Below are 23,059 nucleotides of genomic sequence, written 5' to 3' on the forward strand. Positions count from 1 at the left end.
AACATGCTAAGGAAGACCTTGTGGATTGTTTCCCTTTGTTATTTAAGAGAAATTTACTATGTTATTCAAGAGATATTCAAGAAAGTTACACTACACCTGTATGAGTCGAGTCGGGTTTCTTGTTTTTTTTTCTTTAAACCTAACCCCACCCAAGACCCATGATTTCTAAACCCGACCCATGTTATTTTCGGGTCGGGTCGATGCAGGTCGGGTTTTACCCGACCCAAGTTGCACCCTCAGCTCTAATCTCTGTGGAAATTTGAAACTATTATAATAAGAAATATTCACCAAAAAATCTCCCAGACATCATATAAACATCAAATTGCTCTAATGGACGCAAATCAACAAGCAGCCAATAGAACAATTTTGTCGAAAAGCCACACTAATAATTGATAAAATTTGCAAAGAGCGGTTAAAACTAGAAATTTCAAGGCCAAGATCATTACCAGCACCAGTTTCTTTGGGCAACACAGATAGGATAAAGCTTCAAGGACTCTGGAAACATGCTGTAAACTGCCACTGCATTTCGAAGCTTCATTCTGAAAATTGTCGAGATTGGAAAAGAGGGAAATGCTAGAGTTTCTGCAGTGCAGTTGCTGTTCAAGAGAGAATGATTTGGGCGCAGAAAGAGGACGGAGATGGAAACAAAGCATCATGAGAGTTGTGGACCTGTGGTTGCTGAAAGAATGAGAAAGGATAGAGAGGGAGAGAATTTTTCTAGTCACTACATTAAAATATAAAAGAACCCTTTTTAGAAACCTCACCCAAAATTCAAATTTCAAGTCCGAATCCACCCTGCTTGAACTTTCTATCACTGTCGACTCCGGGTTGAGCTTTTGCTAAAAAATGTTGGAATCAGCCCAAACCCGAGCCTAACTTATGGTAAAAGATCAACCTGAATTTCAAAAGGTCAACCCGAATTGCACCTCTAAACAACGCCAGAGGATCATCAAGCTTGACAAGCCGACTCCGACATGCTCGGCAATGGATCCCTGCTTCACTTAAAAAGAGGATGAAGATGAGTGACAGAGTGAGAGTCAAACTTTCCACTAAGCAAATCATTTAACAATTTTTACATATATAAATGAACTGCTTGGCATGTAGACCAGCATTGACACTCAAATTAGTTATCTTGCCGAAAGATTGAGAGGACTTCTCAATCTTCTTTCCCTTTTACATGACATACAAAAGATAAGGAGGATCATCACGCTTGACAAGCCGACTCCGACGTGCTCGGCCATGGATCCCTGGTTCACTTAAAAAGAGGATGAAGATGAGTGAGAGAGTGAGAGTCAAACTTTCTGCTAAGCAAATCACTTAACAGCGTTTACATATATAAATGAACTGCTTGGCATGTAGACCAGCATTGACACTCAAATTAGTTATCTTGCCGAAAGATTGAGAGGACTTCTCAATCTTCTTTCCCTTTTACATGCCATACAAAAGATAAGGAGGAATACTTCTCAATATTCAGGAATGGAAGTTCATGTCTTGAACTTCTGAGTGATTTTCTCTACTCCTTCCCTGCAATCTTCGGCAATCCTCTTCGCACCGTCTTTAACATTCGAACCAAAATTGATGGCATTTTCCTGAAACTCTTCCGCTGATCTACTCGCTTTCAAAGCGATGGTGCTTTGAAGGTCTCTGGCTTGCCTAGCAGCTTCGGCAACCTGCTGCTTCATAACTGAGATCAAATATTCTATTTTTTGAATTATTTTCTCGATAATGGAGAAGGATCTCCCCTTTATTTCGCCTGCCATTGCGGTGGATTTCTCCTTTATTTCACCTGCCATTGAGGCGGATTTCTCCTTTATTTCGCCTGCCATTGAGAAGGATTTCCCTTTTATTTCGCTTGACATTGCCTTGAGCTTAACCACCAATTTCTCGGCCCTGTTGACAGTTCCGTCAATGGGTGAAGGTTTCCCAGCTTCAACCCATGTAACTCCGGCATAAGCGTAGTCTCGGAGTTCTTCGTCAACGACAATTTTGAGGCCATGCCTCTCCCACCTTTCTCTGGCTTCCTCTAGTGCTTTGGCCTGCTCTCTTGCTCTCTTTGCTTCATCCTCTGCCCAAGTCCTGATTAACAAATAATAAATTGAAAACACATGGGAATTAATGGATTATTCCCGCAACATTTGAAAGGCAACAAAGTCCATCTCTGAAACTTTAAACTGGATGTGTAAACGGGAATTTGTAGGATAAATACAGATAAAATGTGTTAGTGAATAATTAGTCATAAAAAATCTGCAATTTGAATGTTCCCATCATCATTATAATCAATGAAATGAGCAAGGAAAACAAGATCTAAAATTTAAATTGAAAATTAGCAAATTAAAGAGCATCCAATATTGTATAAGATTTATTATTATATAAAGCCGGTGAGGCATATCTGTGTATAATAAGCATCTGTATCTTTACTTAATCCCTTGTCAGAGAAAAACTGCTGATAAATATGGGATGAGGCAGATAGTGTAGGAAAACTAGCAGGAAACTAGCGTGGTGCACAGACATCAAAGAATTCAAACAAGAAAGGAGTTAAAAAGCAAATAGTAGGGAAACTAAAAGTTAAGGCGCCGTTCGTTTTGGATTTAGAGAATTGCTTTTGGGGACTCAAAATTAAACATAATTTTGAGATTTGAGGAATGCTAATATCATGCTGATACTCATTTTCTCCATGGTGCAAAGGATTGACCAATAAAGCACATCTGGTTCTGTCTGGGTGTATCTATTTTGGGTCCCATTAGTAAATGATAATACTCCAACCCTAGGGAGAATAACAAAAGTTGAATCGACCATAAAATGTTAAATGGAACACCAATATATACTGATCTGCTTGAATCCTCTAGCTACTTAGATCTAACAGGCAAATCCTATTATCAACTGACCAGACATTTAATAAACGAAAACATTCTCTTTCTCTCGAGTCTCAAGTCTCAATTGACTTCGAGTTATGTCGGACATGATTGACATCTATACTTCAGCTTGAGATATGAGAACTTCGAGATATGTTGGACATAAGTTTTGAAATATGAGAACTTTTATCATGTATTTACAGCTATGGGTATTTTAGTCATTTCATGTATCTCTCTTAAGTTAATAAAATATAGGAGGCCATGTAATTTCTCTTAAAGTTAATAAAAGATAGGATGCTACTTAAATTGAACAACTCCTATCCTCTCAAAAATTTCTCCTCTACCTCTCCATCTTCCACTCTTCCTTTATATACTACAAATCTACAATATCCAGCTTTATTATGTATAATAATAGAGAACTAAACTTTCTCATTGTTTGTCACAATGACAATGATTTTATTGAATGCCCAAATTTTAACCAGCAGCCAAAGGTAAGTCATACCTCTAAGCACAAAAAAATAAAAACATAAATTTACTGATTGTGTAACAGAATATAGCAAACAAAAGAGCAACAAAAATCACTGATTTCATAACAGAACATAGCAAACAAAAGAACAGCATAAAGCACTAATTTTTTAGCAGAACATATCAAAATAAAAGGAACCCGGTTTTTGTTTATAGAGAAAGCAAAAGAAAGCAACTGAATTGGTACCTGGCCATGGACAATGCCTTCCTCTCAACCTCAAGGTCGTACTGTAACTGGGCAATTACCTGGTTTTCATTTTCTGCCTCCTTCCGGAGCTTGTTAATCCTATCCCTCTCGAATGATATCTCCATTTTGTTACTCATAAGGCTCTGTAACTGCTCCTCCACCTCAACCCGTAATCTTGAAAGAACTTCCATTTCTGATTCAACAGCTGCCCGCCCTCTCATTAGAGCATCATTTTCTTCCTCGCTTTCAGCTCTTAACCTTTCCAATTCCAGCCTTGCTTCTTCAGCCAATTTCTCAATGGCATCTATCTTTTCCCTTTCGATCAAAAGTTCCTTCTCAAAACTCGCATTGAGGTCCTTCTCAACTTGAGCTACTAGAGCAGTATGGGCTGCCACGGCAGTTTCAGCTATTGACTCCGCTTCAATACGAGTAAGCTCCTCACCCACAACTTCAGTGGCATCGCCGGTCGCAAGAGCAATAGCAGCTTGTGCCTTGGTGACTGGTTTGTCTGGCTGAAAGAGCCTAGTGTAGCCTATGGAAAAAATCAAGTAACATTGTGAAGTGAGCATGTAATGAGCAAGGTTTTAAATTTTGGTTTCGGCCTTGGCCAAAACCAAAATTTCAGAAAATTAGTAAATTTGTGAAAAAAATTTCATTTTTCCAATATTTCTGAAATTTCGGCAGAAAATTTTGGGATATTTACTAAATTTTGGGTTCTTGGGATTTCGGTTTCGGTCCCAACTAAAATTTTGGATTTCGGTATTTCGGCCGAAATTTAAAACCATGGTAATGAGGACATTTTTATGGATTAAAGAAACATGAGCAAAAAAAAATGAGGAATACCAAAAGCAAGGGCAGTGATTCCGTGTTCCCCAGCAGAGAGGTCAGCTACAAGAGCAGGCCATGCATCTGGGTTTATCTTATCAATGTCAATAAAGCCAGAGCACTGATATAGAATCTGACCACAAGTCACATGGGTAAGTGTCACGTCAATAAAAGGTTTCACTAGTGTAAATAAATAATTGCTGAATAAATTGAGTAACAAATTCAAATAACCTTTCTGTCAGCGTCCGGGAGCTGTCTTTTCTCTAATGCCATCTTCCAACTTATGAGATCCTGCCGTGACAAGGGGCTGCAGTGGAAAAAAGTTAGAAAAATAGAGAAGCTCATAAGAAGCAAGACCTGAAATTATTTTTTATAGTTAACATTTGAGAATTCACCTTTCAGGTGAAAAGAGGATAGGATTGTGCTCTTTGTCTTGAGAATGATGTGCATCATTTATTGAGAGCTTGCTCGAAATTAGTCCAGCCTCTGCCAAGCCTGATCAATGCATTTTCAGTAATATTCTCTATGCAAAACCATCAAACACATACTAAATTTGAATGTAAAATGGTTTATGTTGAAGTATAAATGATTAAATAACGCCAACTCTAACAACTTAAGCTTTTGGAGTAATTGGTTGTTTCACATGGTATAAGAGCAATTGTCTCACGGCAGGTCCTGGGTTCAAAACCCAACAACTCCTTGATATTGAAAATTCATGTGTACGGCAAACCTAAAAGAGGGGCCACGTGTGAGGGGGGTTGTTGAAGTATAAATGACTAAATAAGACCAACTCTAACAACTTAAGCTTTTGGGGTAATTGGTTGTTTCACAGTTTACATGACAGGAAAGCCCATTCTCTCACAGAGTAAGCATAGAGCTTTAATTTATGTACAATTTTAAGCATAAAATCCCACTTTCTCACCTTGAATAAAGGGAAAGTCGGGGTCTTCTGGAGTCACATCGTCAAAAGCAAGTTCGGTAACATTCTCTATGAACATTGCTGGATATACTTTTGAAATCGTGCTTCTGCACATACGTAGCAGTTAGTAACCACTGGTTTACTTACTACCACATCTAAACTTTTACGTTATGCACATCAAATCATTCGTAGTTGTTTCAAATATTTGTGGTAAAATCATCAGCATATGTATGAAATTCATGCAATCATTGTACGGAAGAGAAATATACCTTGAAAGAACACTGCTTGCACAAAGCAACCAACGAGCATACTCCCGACGGGTACATAGATCACTAGGTTGAACATCAGGCTCAATAACCTTTAAAGACGAAAATGGGTCAGAATAATGCTATCATTTCATATTCTCTGAGTTCAATCATCTCTAAAGGATGAATTCTCTAGATGACTAGTTCGTCCTCAAGTGGAAATCATGTGCAAGCTAGGTGGGCTATACGTACAACTTTTGCTAGACATGATAGCTCAATACCTTCAACTCACTTCCATATAAACACACAAAGAGCTTAATGTCTTTTTACTATTAATAGTTGGTTTGTCAATCTAGTGTTTGAAGCGAGAAGAAGAGTGAAAAACAGAAGAAAAGAGTGTGTGAGAAAGGGAGTTAGAGAGTGGTTAACTGTCTAATTCCCACTTATATTTAAATATGGAGAAGAAACAACAAAAGGAAAGTATATACATATCCCAAGACAGATATAAACATAACATACAACGAAGACACTAAACTGATTAACTGACAATTCCTATTAACACTCCCCCCTCAAGCGGGTGCGAAGACATCACGCGCATTTTGCATAGGATAGAGTGAAACACTGAACTACAGGCTCCCTTTTGTCAAGATGTTTGCAAGCTGATCTCCTATCTTCACAAAAAAGAGTGCAAATAAGGCCAGAACTCAGCTTCTCCCTAATTTTGAAATGTCTATCAAACTCAATATGCTTTGTCGTATCATGCTGGATTGGATTATGTGCAATGTTGATGGCTGATTTGTTATCAACTATAGTCTCATTGAACCATGATTAACAGCTATCATACTTCAGATGTCATGGCCCTAAACTCCAGCTTTGCACTTGACCGAGAAACAAATGACTGCCTTTTGCTTTTGACATGTTACTAGGTTAACACATAAAAGAGTATAATATCTTGATATTGACCTTCTATCAACAATAGAACCAGCCCAATCAGCATCAGTGTACGGTTCTATCTTCATATGGCTATGCTTAGAAAGAACAAGCCCAATTAGCAAGTCATATAATGCCTTTTTTCAGCCTACACACCCTCTCACTAGTTGACGAAAGAGGGAACCCTACAGGAACATCTATATAGACTTCTTCCTCCAAATGTCGATGGAGAAAGGCATTCTTCATGTCAACCTGAAGTGCCCGATCCAAGTTGGAAGCTAAAGAAATGAGGACCCGAATTGAGTTCACCTTAGCAACAAGGGAAAAAAGAAGGTGATAAGTATGGCCAAATGAAAATTTGCCTCTTGAAAACCCATTATCCCTCAGAAGGTGATAGCAATGCGCAGGCAAAATAAGACAATCCATGATTTATAAAAAGATCTTCAATATGAAGTTTTTTTTTTTTTTTTTTTTTAAATTGACAATTTCATTGATACTATGAAGATTACATTGGGGACCAAGGGTCCCTACTTGCATTACATAGAATCAATTAAGGGTGGCCAGGAGCATACTCCTAGGCCAGTAAAAACCAAAAGAAGTGATCTTCTGGATCAACCGCTACAATGAGGTCCACACTTCCATGCGCTGCCACCATGCCAAATAACTATTTCACTTTCCTTTCGAAATCTACTACCACAGCCTAAATTGCCTTCACCATTCCCCCTTCCTTTCCTTTACACTGCCCAATGTTCTCAATTGAATCGAATCCAACAAAAAGTGCCATATTTGTGGACCCCATCAAGTCATATGTGTGACATGCCACGTCACACAAACTTCTCCACCACTTTCTAACTGGCGAATTCGATTTTCAAAAATCCCGCTCAAAGGCTTGAAGCTATTGTGCGCCCCTAACCGTGCACAGTAGCCAACCAATCGAATCTGATTTTTGGCGGCCTCCACCTTGCGCCACCGCCCGTCCCGAGATCCCCGTTAAACAACCAAGCCAAAAACCCTAGTCTAACCCTAGAGACCACCATTGTTCACCCTAACCTCTTCCTCTTCACCTCCACCAGAACCTAAAACCCTAACCCTACCCTTCCTTCCACCAAACTCTAGAGACCACCATTGTTCACCCTAACATTCTTCCTCTTCACTTCCACCAAACCCTAAATCTCTAATCCTACCCTACCTTCCACCTAACCCTATTCTTACCTCCTTCCTGAACCACTACCTCTCCAACCACCGCCTGTCACCACTCCAGCTAACTACCTGCAACCCAAAACAACTATCCTAACTTAACACCCCGACCCTTCTAGCCTCAACCTTACACCTCGATCAAACCCATCTTTTACCTCCCAAACTTCAGACGGCAACCCCAATGCTATCTCCGGCTACCCATCACCTCCGCCACTCAACACGACCCCCAGATCCGGCGACCCACGGCTTCCTAAAGCCCTTTGCCTATCATCCGCAGCACCATTTCCGATATCTCACTTGCCTTCTGCGTTTCAAGAGGGAGAGGAGGGTTTGGAATAACCGGCCGTCTTAGTATCGTCGTCAGTATCCTCCATCATACATTTTCTCCACCATCACCACCATCACCTCCACATCCAACCTCTTCCTTTTTTCCGAATCCGGCCACCATTTTTCATACTCCTGCCATGTCCACCACTTCCAACTCACCAGCCCACTTTCTCCATCCACCCTACCCAGTTCCGATCCTTTCCCCATTAAATCCGGCCCACTCGGACCCAGATCCGGCCACTCTGCACCTCCAGCCACCCTTGATGCATCCCTTGCGAGATCTGCACAACTCCGGGCATCGTCCGGCCACAAACACCTCCCTTGCCCATCAAGGGAGAGATCAGAAAGTAGAAGAGATAGATCTAAGAGAAAGATAGACCAAAGAGATAGAAATAGGAGGAACAGAAAAAGCAGAAAGAGAGATCGGGAAGAGATCAGAAAAATGAAAGAAAAGAAGATAGGGGGAGAAAGAGAGAGATCAAGAAAGGAGAGAGGGAGAAAGAGACCAGCGAGAGATGGGGAAAAACACTAAAAAGGGGAGAGAGAGAGAGAGAGAGAGAGAGAGAGAGAGAGAGAGAGACACAAGAGAGAGAGAGATGAAATCGCCTCCCTCCCTAGGGTTTCCATCGACCTAGGGAGGGGGGGAGAAGAAATCGCCCTAATATGAAGTTGAACAATGATGCCCAAGAAACAAAAAGCAAGCATGTCAATTCAGTATGGCAATGTTTGAAATTTTGAAGAGACAAGATTATATATAAAAGCTCTCAAATGGCAAAGAAAACGAAGGAATTGACAACAAACAAAGTGAATACATTTAGCACAGGCAATGAACTCTTTATAGGCAACTAGCAAAAGCAAAAAGTTTGGAGTTAAGTATGTCTTTTCAATATTAATCAAAAGAAAAGTATACCATTTCACTAGCTATTAAAAGGGTACTGAGCGGTCACAAAAAATTCGAATAGTAGAAAACTCTCCAATGAAGAGCTGTCAAAAACATTAGTTACGGCAGAAGCAAAGAATAAAAGTACCTTCAAAACTTGCAATGCTGCAAATGCCTGGCCTTGAACCTGGTCAACAATTGCGGGGACCACAACCTTTCCTGGAGGCACCTGCAGGGCTGCAGAAACTAAAGATGGAGCAGGAATACCAGCATAGGAAAAAGAACTCTCGGGTATTGGTGAATCAAACAGGCTGCTCCTATTAATTTCGTTATGACCATTCATGTCTGATTCATTTCCATATAGATCAGCTAGTACTGATTCCGAGGTTGCTCCAAATGGCTCAGTTTCATTTAAATTATGTCGTTCTGGAGGTGAACTGATGCCTTCACTTAGGAGTTGCAGTTTTTCGCTCGGATTGAACTCTTGTTGGCTTGAAACAGGGGTCAGGGTCTCCACTACATCTTTAGAATGTACTTGGGAATCTAGCATAATATCTGACTCGGAAGTTACCACACAACCCGAAGTTAAAGAGTCACTGGGCAGCTGGCCAGACGAACAAGGAGAAAAATCAGAATTAAGCTCGAAATTTTCCATTTTCGGTGAAATAAAAATTCCTTCCTGACTGTCGATGGTAAGATTTTTTGAATCATCATCAGAAAGGGGCAAGTTAGCAAGTTCGACAGTACCCACATTCGTTTTGATTTCAATAATTGCCTCTGGGACTGGTAAATCAAAAATCGTAATGCTGTGAGAATCTTGAACTACATCAGATTCAGATAATTCAGGTGGCCTGGGATTAGATGCACTGGGTTCTGTAATGTCATCAACACCAGGGTGGATTTGCAAATCTTCTTGACCGGAAGCATGGGGAATGGCATCAAAACCATTGCTATCAATTGCAACATTTTGTAATAACGAGGTCCTCACATTGATTTTATCACAAGGAATATTCTCAGAAGTTGCTTCAGAAGTTTCTATAGGTGAAAAGGAGTCCAGGTTTATACCTGTGTTGCATTTTGAATCACAACCGTTCTGTTGGTTTCCTTCATCTAGCAACACTGTATTGCCTTCTTTTTCAAGCTGATCTACATTTTCATCCCAGTCCTCGGTGGCTGGCAGCACTTCCTGCTGGATTGTGAGGGGTTCCATCTGGAGTTTGGGTCCTGTGTGCATCCAAATACTCAGAAGCATACTCAACACAGTTGACTTTGGACATTAATATTCCCTGCCAATTCTATAATGCACCTACCGATAATAAAATTCATACAGAACCAAGATAAGTTAAAGATCTTAGGTAACAAACACTCCAAACCCATGCATTTGAAACCACCCCTAACCAACATTCCAGAGGGGGGGCGGGGGGGGGGGGGGGGGGGGTGCAATGTACATAACCTTTGATGCATAATAAGTGGGTGTGATTTGTGAACCACAAGAAGCATATGCCATGCTTAAGACATTGTATTCTACCCGATAAAAATATACTCCCAGATGTACCCAAAAAATAAAATAAAAACCCCACATACCGGCAGTACTCCTCTTGCTAAAAGATAATGAGGCAAATGCAACACCAGCAGCAAGAAATACTCCTGCCAATCCCACTCCCACAATCCCTGAAAGTAGACTACCAAAGATGTGTCATTAGTCCACAAAAAACCTTGAATGCCGTCAAGTTTCTCTAATATTTCAAAGACAGACTATGCGTCCGAGCCTGAAGAAAATGTACATACTGCCCCGTGATAAGAATCGAATTCCATCTTTTGGAAATCCTACTTGCATTGTAAAGACCATTTCATTAAATCCCATCATATTTTACAAGAGATAAATGAGCTAACCACTCCATAGGAATAAAGACCATTCTAAATCGACTACATCAATCGGAAATTCTATTACAATTTTGTCATTGGAGAGTTGTTCTTTATTATATGCCTTTGCACCTCTTGTTTCTTTAGGACAGAAATCATGATTTGTTAAAAAAAAAAAAACAATCTTTTTTTAGCCAGAACAATTCATTGTCGTTAAATTATTGATTTTGTTTTGTAAGAAATATATCCCAAATTTCCTCATCAAGAAAATTAAACGAAACAAATTCCATGAAACAAAATGATACGTACATGTTAAGGAGCATATACGATGTAGTTACAAAGTAGTTATGGTAGGATTATGCATTTTAGATTTGTGCGTGTTAATTACTGATTATGTGTCATGTAAGTGGGTAAATGGGTTGGTGGCATGGCACACCTTTGTGTTTGTTTTGAAGGAGTTGTATCTTAATGAAAAGGAAAATGATACGGAGACCGAGAGTACGACCAAGAGAGAACCCACCAATGGGAATGTGCCATATGTCAAAAAAATTTACTTTTTTTGCGTATTCTCCTAAACCTAAGGGCTGCCTTACATCACTTGTGATTTGTGACAAGATGCTATTTGTTCAGTCCTCTGCTCAGTCATACCCTCGGTCTCCCTAGCATTACTCTTATGAAAATGTAAAGAATTTGCAACCAAAATAGAAACTTATGTCTTAGGAGAGTTATTATTCCTCTCGAATTGAACCTTTAGGAGGTCGGTCTTGTTGCCTCGAATCAACCATTTCCCTATCTTTTCTCTGTTTATTTATGTTACGACGAATTAGACACGTAACACAAAAATGAAACACATCCAATTATGATCCTCTTTCTTTTTTCTTTTTTTTTCTTTTTTCTTTTTTGGAAAATGATAGTCAATTTTATAAAATAAGGCGGACGAGGTGGTCAAAATACAAAGCCAAAGATACATCAAACAAGTGAAATATAAAGACAAAGAAGGAACTAAGGAGGAAGAGAATTGAAAAGAGCTAGAGCTTCCTAAGAGACTCCCTCTAATTCAGCAAACACAATAAGCACGCCTACCTCCAAACCCTCGCTTCGGCGATAATCCATTGCCAGAATCCTTATCAAACCATCCAGAGAATGAATCAGATGCATCTGAATTCATCCACGACTCGCCTTCATCTCTCGCCGCACTTCCAGAGGCAGAACACACACTAATTCGACGATAATCTAGGTTTCGGAAATTCATTCGAAGAAGAACAAAACTAGATTTCTTGCTTTTAAACCCTAAACGAAGCTGAAACGAATTAGGACTAGAAGTAGCGATTAGAGACGCCATTACTCTAGTTAAAACCCTAATTCAAAGGAATTCAAAGAAGATAATAGGATCCAAACAGAAAAAAATGAGAAATTCCACAAAAATCAAAGGTAAGAACAGGAAAAAAAAACCTCAAATTGTAGAACGAACAATCACAGGATAGATAGAAAGAGAAATCTATAGCTTATGGAGAGATTATAGGGAATTTTGCTAGTAATTAAATAGATAAGGGAAGAGGAATTTGGAAAGAGAATCGGGAATTGGAATTTTCTAGGGTTAGGGTTTTTATTTTGGAGTGCGTGAGTAGAGATAACGGAGAGAGATTACCAGTCCTTCGTTTTCACGGGGTGAAACAGTGAAAGGTCGCGTTTTTTGCGTTTTCTAATCTCTTCATTAATTTAATTTAGGGAGCTGACAAATTCGTACCCACTGAAGAATACTGTGAATCGACTTTAACCACACTTTTTACGCGAAAGAGGTGCGAATTATCCTCCAGGGGGTGCGAATTTATCATTGCCATTTAATTTAATTCCAGAAGTGAGGTTTCTGGAACCTCACCGTTGATCTCGTGGAATATCCTGAGAGGACGTCAAGCCGCGTCATATATTCGAAAAAAATAACAACACTTTTTCAGCGTGCGTATATATTGTTTTCAAATCTTTGAATTTTTACTGCTTATATTCTTTGAAAAGTAGCTGAATTTCGGGTAGGTTCACGTTTTAAATTAGGGCGATCATATTTTCACCACCCTGCATTACGCATGCGCTCCCCTTATAAATTGATTTGACGTCAAAAAACTAGGGGCGCAACTCAGGTCGGGTTGAGGCCAACCCGAGGTAGCATTCTCTCAACCCTAACCCAACCCAACCCAACCCAACCCAACCCAAGTCTCGGGTTGAGGATGGTCAACCATGACCCAACCCGTCTCCAAATCAGATCGGGTTGAATAGGGTTGGGTTCAGGTTCATCTAGTGCCAAAATAGTATCAAAGAAGATGAATAAGAACAAAGAAGACCATGTAAAAGATGAAGATATTTCTCTTAGATATCCTTTGCAACTTTTAAAAACTTTAGATATGCATTCCACGAAAAAAGAAAATTTATCGCTATAAATTAACTTTTTTTCTCTTAAATCACGTTCTTAGAAACAATGTGAGTAATCACACGAATTACTCTAATTTACTGCTCTAAAGTGGCTTCTTATTGCTCAATTACTTTTTAGCAATAGCATGGAGGTAAACAGTTAAGAGTGATTAAAAATCCACTTTAACGCAATAAAAAGTCCTACCATTCAAAAAAAAAAAAAAAAAACAGTCATAAAAAGTCAATATATGGGATTAATTCTAACATATCTAAACTTAGGCCCAGTTTGGATTGCAAGAATATTCTAGAAAAGTTTGGAAAAGAAAAGTATTACACACAAAAAATAACTTGAACTAACCCTATTCTATTTTTAATAATATCCCTTTAAATAACTACAATCCTATCATTTTCCTCTAAATCGTGGAAAGAAAATGTTCTTAAGAAAAGAAAAAAAAACTTCCATCAACCATGTTTGGTTGGCAGGAAAAACATGTCTCGAGGAAAAACTTTTCCGGAGATTTCTTTTTGTTTTCAAAATTTATATGTAAATGAAAATTTTTGGGGAGATCATTACAAATTAAATATAATATTTTATCTTATAACAAATTTCTGGAAAATATTATATAATTAAAAACAAGGGAAGTGATATTTACGCCCCTTTTGATCACCAGGGACACCCAGTGCCACACGTGGCAATCAAACCCACTGGATTCTTCTAACGTAAAGTACATAAGCCCCTCTTTAGTCATTAATACACTGACACAAGGTGTCCCTAGTAATAAAAAGAGGCGTAAATATCACTCCCCTTAAAAAAAAAAAGGATTTTTGTTGATTTTTGGAAATTTTGGGCAAAATCATGTAAAGTTTGGGGTATACCTGATTTTGGTTTCGTGGTTGACCGAAATTTCAGTCGAAATTTAAAACCATGGTTGCACCAACGTTATCACACCATAATATTGGAGAATACAAAAGAGAGATCCCAAGTTCTTGGCACAATGTTTGGATCAAGATGCAGTGTAAAAGTAATCTGAAGTGCATTGTAAGTTTGAGATAGCGCAAGATATGCTTAACCGCTAACCAATGATCTATAGTTTCTATGGTTGGCTGATACAAACAATTGGGCAAATTTTATTCGTAACAAATAAAATACCAAGATGAGTTAACACTAAATATTAAAAGGCCACCTCTTATTTTATCACCTACTTTGATTTCACGTTTCTGTGGAATATAAACACAAAGTGTTTCTGGATTATATAACTCAACCCCCTTTTTCTGGATCCATCTCACATTTTCTAGCTCCATCTCACATCAGTAACTGCAGCCCAAGCGATCCAGAGAGTCTAGCTTAGAATTTGTGGAGAGGGGAGTTGAGACAGGCTTAGCATCAACCATATTAGTTCATTTGAGCAAATCTAATATGAACAATCCATCTCTGTGGAAATGCAATCTTTTATATGCAATATTGGCAGGGGTGGAGATATCATTCTCTTTAGGTCCTGTTTGGATTGCAATAAAAAGCATTTGACAATTTTTTCATAGGAAATTTTTTTTCTTCCCACAATTTAGAGTAAAATAATATGATTACGTTTAATTTTGAAGGATATTATCATAAATTGAAGGTCCTTCCAGCAAAAATTGAATAGGGTTGGTTCAAGTTATCTTCTTTTTTTTAATTGTGTGTGCGCCCGCACGTGTAAAAAAGTATGAAATTTTAGAAAATATTATTCCTTTCCAAAATAGTTACTAATCTAAGAAAATAAAACAATAGCTTGAGCTCCAAAAAAATTACTAATTTAGTATTTTAAGAATAAAACCTCCATCAACAATAAGGAAAGATACAACTCTTCTAAACCATTATCATGCCCAAAACAAAAGCAAGTATCCCTGTTTGAAGCAGATGACTTCTGAGCATCTAAATAGTAAGCCTACCTCAAGAATCTAGATGAGTGCTCTTATATTTCAACATCCCCACAGCTTCACATTGCATAACTAAAAAAATTGATTTTTTACAGTTAATTCCTAAGATAAACATTTCAACCAACTTAATCTAATCTAAACCATCCATTCAGTACTTCAGGTAGGCGTTGAAAAAGTCTTAATTTGAGAGAGAGAGAGAGAGGGGGGGGGAAGCGCCTAGAATGACCTCATCTCTGATACATCTCTGTGAATCAAGAAGGGTCTATCACACCAAGCCGGCAAAAACCAACAAGAAGCTATATTTCTTCTCTCAAAATTATACTCTTTCTCGAAGAAACGAAGTTCTCCATGTCTCAGCTCTGAAATCGCCAGCCAATAAAGAATTTCCCATTGGTTTATAGCAGATAAAACTGTTGGTATAGATATTCGCGGATCTTATAATATTCCTCTGTTAAAGGACCTTCAATAACTACTTGCTGAGTACCAGTGCCACCACCCTGCAGAGTTATTCAGAACAGAACTTGTAACAATTGGAACTAGAGCTTAACTAGCCATGCATGGCATAAATATTAAAAAGGAATAATCACCTTCTGGCTTAAATCCCCAACCTTTCGCAGTGTCACATATTCACCGCAACGTAAGGCTCCCCCAGCAAATTCCACCTAGAGAATAATAGTAAGAAATAGAAATCACTTTCGCAATACATGGCTAATAAGAAGCTACTTTAATATTGTTGTTGAATACAGAAAACTACACCACTTTTTAAAAAAAAACAAAAAAAAAACAGAAAGCTACACTGCATTATTAATAATTGAGAACTTCAAAACTTTCACTCTTTTTTTCTTCTTTTTTTCCCTAGCGATAACAAGTGATCAAATTCTATTCAAGAAGATGAAGTCCAGCAGGGCGACTAGATTAGGGGTGCAACTCGGACCGGTTTGGGTAGGGTTGAGGCCAACCCGAACCCCCGAGGAACTAATTGCCCAACACTGACCTAACCTGACTCTCAACCCGACCCAACCCGCATAAAATTATTCCAACCCGAACCCGACCCAAGCAAATGAAAAACCCTAAATTTTGACTTTGCTGATCTCTGTTCATTCTCATGTTTCAGAAGCAAAAAAAACCCATAGAAATCAACCATAAAATACACGTATCAGTCATAAAAATCCCAACAAAAATCATGCATAGAAGATACAGAAATCAGGCATAAAAAATACAGAAATCAAGTACCCAAAAATCAGGCATAAAATGGAAAAACAAAAAGCAAAAAAATATAGCGCTTACCTATCAAAAAGTGGCAGATAGCTGGTTCTATTGTTCTTCAATGTAGAAGGAAAAGAAAACAAAAGCGTCTCCACCTCTTCCAACAAGGGAGGTTGAGATTGAGAGGGCAAAGGAGGAGAAAGCAGATTTCGTGAGCACCAAACCACCAGAGTATTGGACGAGTCAAGATGAAGAGGGTAAAGTAAGGGAAAAAAGAGATGCGCTAGGGCTAGGAATCTTTGCTTTCTATACTACAGATTAAAAAATTATTTTTTTAACATCAGATGTCGAATTTTGTCTCGGGTCAGGTTGTCACATGCCTCAACCCTAACGAGACACGAAAATTTCGGGTTAGCATTTTCCAACCCGAACCCAACCCAACCTGACAAAAAATCGGGTTGAACCTGATGGGTTCGGGTTGAGCCCGACCCAAGTTGCACTCTTAGACGAGGTGTCTAGAAACGACATGGAACAGATAGTAGACTCTACTTAAACGGAAAACAGAAGCAAAATAAAACAGAAATATGATACAGCCAAAGTTACAGAGAAATCAGCACAGAACTAAGTTATAAAATCCGTTTCGTTCCGGTCGGAATGGACCGAAATTCTGGTTCCGGTCTAGAATCCAGAACAGTTTGGGCATATTTTTCGTTCCGGCCGGAATTCCGATCATTCTGGCAGGAAATCTGGTGGAGACCGGAATTCCGGACGAAACAGGGGAACTCTGCCATGTTTCGTCCGGAATTACCCAATTTTTCGTTTTTTCATCTCTTGTTGTTTCCTCCTCTTGATTCTCTTTTCTTCTTAATATTTACATATAAAGTCATTTTTATTGTCCATTTACTTAAGATTTACATGTAAATAAGGGAATACGCACCCCCCCCCCCCCTCCAATTTGGATCTATTAAAAATAGTTTCAAGACCCAAATCTAAAAGGATAAAAAGTCAACTTTTTAATTCTAATACAAAATTCGAAAAAATTCTGGACCCAAAATTCTAGTCTACTTTCTTATATTTTTCTAACAATTTCTGATTTTTTTGGATTTTTTTCATAAAAAAATTTAAAAATAAATTCCCTTGTCATAGCGGAACGAAAAGTTTCGAATGAAACGTTGAACGAAATAGACGAAGCACCGAAACATTCCGTTCCAGTCGCCAAAAAGAAACGGTGAACGAAACGGAATTTATAACTTAGCCACAAAAATTCTTTCTAGCCCTCAAGTAGCTAATCTTCCATCGATGAACGACATCGGTTAATCTAGGGGAATGCAAAAAACAGTTTGAGATATCACAACAGATGTCTATCATTTCTACAGGCCCTAGTGAAACTCATCTCTTAGACCAAATAATAAAATTGCTTGAATCTCTTACAAAAGAACCCTTGAAATCATTCCTAAAAATATGAAGACTCAAGAAGCACCCTGAGCCTCGCCTCATCAAAATCTGCTCTTCGCCAAGGAGAACATTTAAAACCAAACCCACCGAATTTCTAAACACAACCCCAATATCAGCCGACCTGGGAGCTCCCATCAAAATTCGCCTTTATGAAATGAGGAGGAAAAACCTACCTTGGTTTCTCTCTTAGACTTGGCACTCAAAAAACGGAAAACTTCCACCCACCCTCGCAAGATGCGTGACTGGTAATCCAAAAAGACTACCTTAGTGCTAGCCCATCTGTCAGTGATGTTTCTCCCAATAGAATTTGCATATATTGATGTCAGTGACGTTTTTCCAATAGAATTTGCCGTACCTGTGAGAATATTTTCATTTCTTCTCCCCAAATATGCCCAAGGATTCTTCTTATTCTTTGCAAAGAAAGACCTACTCCGGAAGGAGAAAAGTTTTTTCTTCTTGAGCATGTCATTAGTGTTGGTTTTCTCCACTACGGCACTCCAACAAAAGGCTTCGACACCCAAAGAACTGCAAAATGCTAGCAAGATCCTTACTTCAATTGAAAAAATTATTTGACTGAGAATACACCTTAAGGGTTCGTGATGCAATGTGAATTCATAGGTTCTCCAAATCAAACTTTGGAGAAGAATGACCTTTGAAGAATTCTTTTTTTAAGATTGAGGAGGTTTAAGTAAATGCAAGCAAGTTGAATTAGGACGGGTTTTTTTTCTTTTTTGAATTAGGATGGGCTTATAGTTAAAAAAATTAGGAAAACAATTATATTTCTGAAGGAGATTTGCTTAGGCCCTGTTCATTTTGGATTTTGAGAATCGAACTGATTATTGGACTCAAAACTGTAATTAGTTTTGGACTTAAAATCCAAAAAAGAGCGTTAGTTTTCATTGGGTGAATCTAACATAATATTTTGGATATGTTTGAAAGTGTGAAACGGTCTAAGACTGGCTTATAGAGTTATTGTTTTGAAGCTTCTAAAGTGTCTGTTTGGAATTGAGGAGATATTTGAAGTTAGAAAGTTGTGTGAAACTACCAGTCACTCCAAAAGCTTAAGTTGTTGGAGAAAGGCGTTATTAATCTTTTATACTATAAAACTCCCCCTCACGTGTGGCCCCCTTACTTTGGGTTGGCCTACATGTGGCCCCTCTTTTGGGTTTGGCCATTGCATTTGGATTTTCGCTATCAAGGAGGTTTGAAGCCAGGCATTTGCTCTGATACCATCTGAAACAACCAATCACTCCAAAATCTTAAGCTGTTGGAGAAGGCGTTGTTTATTCTTTTATACTTTAAAAAGTTGAATTAGGACTGGCTTAGAGTTAGAAAGTTTAGAAAAGAAGATATATTTCTGAAGGAAATTTGGTTAGTTTTAGTTTTTTTTTTTTTTTTTTTGAGTAATGGCTAATTTCATTAATAAAACAGAAAGACTGAGAGAGTCCTTCCATAGAGGAAGGACAACGAACAATGATAAAGACAATTAGCAGAACTACAATCATAACACCCTATTAAGGGGGCAGGAAATCAAATAATTCTAAATCATGAGGACGTTTTCCCTGGCTAACTCGTCAGCTATCCCATTAGCAGACCTTCTCACATGGACAAAAGAAATAGAGTGACCTTACATTCTGTCCTTGATCTCATAAAAAAAAAGAAGCGAATCTCCAAGGTGGCACCAAACAACCCTTAAGCCACCTTATAACATTCAGGGAATCACCCTCAACAATCAACCGGCCCATGCTACTTCTATCCTCTAAGACGAAACCTTTGTGGATCGCCCTAACCTCCGCTTTGGTAGCATCCGCTGTCCCTGTAGGCCCTGAAAAAACCCATATCACTTCTCCCCCTGAATTCCTTAACACACCTCCAATTCCTGCAGGACCAGGATTACCGAAACTTGACCCATCGAAGTTTAATTTCACCAAACCATCGGGCAAGGGTTGTCACTGTTGAACCACCAAAGGGCGATTCTCCTTGCTATTGCATATCACGCTCCATCCGTCCCATAACGCAAACGCCAAAATAAAGCGGAAAGACGGAAGGGATTTAGCCCAAGCAATCGTTAGAGCTAAAACTTTGATGAACAAGAAATAGGATGATTTGGCCACTCCCTCGAACACTCTATCATTTCTTTCTTTCCATAGCACTCACATGGCAGATAGAAGGGACTTGGTTAGTTTTTTTGAGGGGAGGATTTGACATAATATTTTGGGTCTAAAGGTTGGAAAGTGTAAGTCTAGGAGCCCTTACTTTAGGAAGGTTTTGTAATCCGTATATGGTCTATATAAGGGATTTTCAGAAAATTTTGATGAAGAAGGTGAAAGGATCTCTACCCAGCTCAAATTGACTAAGTCTAATCCTGACACTAGTTGGGTTCATCTACATGGATCATTTTCATCCACCTATCCAAGGTCATGTTCTCTGTTATGTTCCTAGCACTCAAGTCTTTCCTCACTGTTTCTACCCAAGTTGTTTTCGGTCTACCCCTACTTTTTACACCATCAACTTGGCACGAGTCACTTCTTCTCATTGGAGCATCCAAAGGCCTACGTTGGATATGCCCAAACCATCTTAAGTGGTGCTCTCTCATCTTCTCCTCAATTGGTGCCACCCCCACCTTTTCTTCATTTTTCATTCGATCTAACCTTGTGTGGCCGGACATCCATCTAAGCATTTGCATCTCCGCTACACTCATCTTATGCACATGCTGCTTCTTGGTGGCCCAACATTTTGAGACGTACAACATGGTTGGCCTCACAGCTGTCTTACAAAAACTTCCCCTTCAACTTAGTAGGTATTTTACGGTCGCACAGAACTCCTGAAGCATGCTTCCACTTCAATCAACCTGCTCTTATTCTGTGGTTAACATCCTCTTAAGGCTCTCCTTCCTTATGTAGGATTGAACCAAGATATCGAAAGATATCCCTCTTAGGTACCTTCTGTCCAGTCATATTTACTACATCTTCGCCCCACCTCCTTACATTACTAAAGTTGCACTCCATATACTCTGTATTAGCCCAGCTCAGTCTAAAATTTGAGCCTGGTTTTATAACCATTACTAAAATTAAAATTGATGCAACTAGTTTTGCATATTCTCTATTGTTTTTCTTTCAGACAAGATCAAATTTTACTCTCCTTGTTATTTACTGAGGTATGTATTTGGTTTTGTTTTGAGCATAGTTTTAAAACTCTCCCACATCATCATGGACTCCCCCGAGTCGACTCCTTTTTCCCTTGGTCACGTTCCACATTTTTCCACCGCGTTCCGCGTTTGGCCCTATAGAGTTAATAAAAAACTCCTTTGACTCTCCCGAGTTATGACCGCATCAACCGAGTACTCGACCCCATCGACTAGGATTTTCTTCAACTACATTTTGAAACACTAGTTTTGGGTTTGAATTCATGTTTGAAACCCATAGTTGTTACTTTTCCCCCTATGCCCATGCTTTGAAATATTGGCCGATAGAGATAAGTATTGTCGGGATCCAATATTGGCAGACAATCTGTTAGATAATTTTACCAATAAATTTGGAGTTGTCCAAGGAGAAATTCAAGATCCAACTCAACTAGGAGGTGGGAACGGGGTTTGATTTGATGGAAATCAGGATGGAGGAGTCTTGGCGGAACAAGCTCAACATGATGAGATGGAGGATGAAGCCTACGGCAAAAGAGGACATTGACTTCATCCAACATGCTCTAAAGATGGAGAGAGTTTGGAAGGAATACCGAAAGGAATCCATGACCAAGAATAAGATGGTTATTTAGACAAGGTGAATGGCTCAAAAAGTTCTTTGGAGGGCCCAATTTCAATGAATATTACAATAAACAGGAAGATCTGCAAGGAAAATTCGATTAACAGATTTATGATGATGGCGTTGAAGACTCCGTGAAAAATGATGAATTCAATACCAATCATGGGAGTCTCATTATTAATTTTTTGGGTACACATTGTTCACCATGACCTTGTGAACTTTCATCAAGATTTTATGCCCTTTATGCTCTTTTGGAAAATATGTGAACAAGTTTGAGGATTTGTGAAAAGAGGTATTGAGCTCTACTCCAAATACCTCATTTGGTGGAATAGTATACTTATTCCAAAAGTTTGAAATATGTTTGGAGGATTTGTGAAAAGAGGTATGGAGCTCTACTCCATATACCTTATTCGATGGAAAAGTATACTCATTCAAAACTTTAAAGCAGTAGGTACTGGACTATCAATTCACCAAAATCGAATCTTCTCCAACCAAGAGGGAATTGATGCAGCACATATTCATAGGTCCTTCAAACCAAAATTTTGAGAAGGGTGATCTTTGAAGAATTTTTTTGTGATTTGTTGCAACTTTATTTTAATTTTTCGCAGTATATTAGCTGGGTTTAAGAAAATCCATATTTTGGAAAAAAAAAATTAGATTGTTTGAAGCTTCAAGAGTTTCCATTTTGAATTAGAGGTTTAAGGTGAAGTAGGAGAGTTGAACTAGGACTGACTTATAGCTAAAAAATTAAGGATGAGAAGTAATATTTCAAAAAGAAATCTGATTAGTTTTCTTTGGGAAATTTCTATCTTTAAGAGTGTTTATTGGGGCCTTTTTAAAGGCGAAAAAGTATCTATGATTAGTAATCCTTAATTTGGGAAGGTTGGGTCATAAAATGGCAAATATATGTTACATATAAGGGTTCTTTGGACTAATTTTGTAACCGTTACGAAAATTGATTTTTTTAATAGTTAAAAATTATTAAAAAGAGGGAAAAGAGTTGCAAGCTACCCAGATGGTGAAAAAAAGCCATACATGACCATCAAAATGACGACAAGGCAATTCAATGAGGGAAGTGATCACTAAACACAAGATCCACTCTAGCCACACCATCTTTAGCTAAAGTGTCAGCCTCTAGAGCTAAGGGTTCTGGCCTTTACATTGTCCAGGATATCCTTCACGACAGCAATCGCCAAGGGTACCCGCCCCTCTCTGTCACCCATGAATTCCATTATGCAAGTAGTTCTATTATTCAAACATTTCTGGTAGGACTATTTATGTTTAATTATTCAAACATTAACAGCCTTTAAACTTAAAAAAAGGAGACATATCATGTTGGAGTTGATACAATGAAGTTTTCTCTGTGGGCAAACAAACTATGACATAAAGCAGAGGAAAAACAACCAGTCTCCCCACAACAATCAACATGAACAACAGAACAAGTAAAAAAATCGAAAATGATATAACTGAAAGAACGAAAAAATAGTTCCCTCCTAGTTCAAACCATGGTTTTAAATTTTGGATTTCAGGTGGGACCAAACTCTTAAAATTTCGGATTTCAGTTTGGATT

General features: G+C 38.6%; 2 protein-coding genes across 7 annotated transcripts in view; both read right to left on the reverse strand.

Moving 5' to 3' along the window:
* Positions 1 to 1,278: 1,278 nt before the first annotated feature.
* LOC143882253 (uncharacterized) lies at positions 1,279 to 12,452 on the reverse strand. Of its 6 annotated transcripts, none has more exons than XM_077385755.1 (11): positions 11,834 to 12,452; positions 10,472 to 10,558; positions 9,639 to 10,111; positions 9,036 to 9,491; positions 5,578 to 5,666; positions 5,312 to 5,415; positions 4,785 to 4,884; positions 4,621 to 4,696; positions 4,408 to 4,522; positions 3,565 to 4,096; positions 1,279 to 2,076 (listed from the first exon to the last, which is right to left on the reverse strand). In XM_077385755.1, exons 1-11 carry the CDS (start codon positions 12,090 to 12,092, stop codon positions 1,485 to 1,487), a joined length of 2,883 nt encoding a protein of 960 aa, XP_077241870.1. In that variant the 5' UTR covers positions 12,093 to 12,452; the 3' UTR covers positions 1,279 to 1,484. The 6 variants fall into 6 exon arrangements, with proteins under 6 accessions (XP_077241870.1, XP_077241873.1, XP_077241869.1 ...); XM_077385758.1 differs by having other exon boundaries at positions 9,036 to 9,124; positions 9,953 to 10,111; positions 11,834 to 12,449; XM_077385754.1 differs by having other exon boundaries at positions 9,036 to 10,111.
* Positions 12,453 to 14,928: 2,476 nt separating this feature from the next.
* The window catches only part of CPSF100 (cleavage and polyadenylation specificity factor 100), a 37,127-nt gene continuing 28,996 nt past the window's right edge, over positions 14,929 to 23,059 (reverse strand). The window contains exons 17-18 of the mRNA XM_077385760.1: positions 15,658 to 15,732; positions 14,929 to 15,567 (exon numbers count right to left, since the gene is read on the reverse strand). Coding sequence (XP_077241875.1) covers positions 15,466 to 15,567; positions 15,658 to 15,732 — 177 coding nt within the window. The 3' untranslated portion in view covers positions 14,929 to 15,465. The remainder of the gene's footprint in view (positions 15,568 to 15,657; positions 15,733 to 23,059) is intronic.

This window comes from Tasmannia lanceolata, unplaced genomic scaffold, assembly GCF_043159265.1.
Source record: "Tasmannia lanceolata isolate RefF3 unplaced genomic scaffold, GAP_Taslan_0.1 ptg000007l, whole genome shotgun sequence".
Taxonomy (NCBI): Eukaryota; Viridiplantae; Streptophyta; class Magnoliopsida; order Canellales; family Winteraceae; genus Tasmannia; species Tasmannia lanceolata.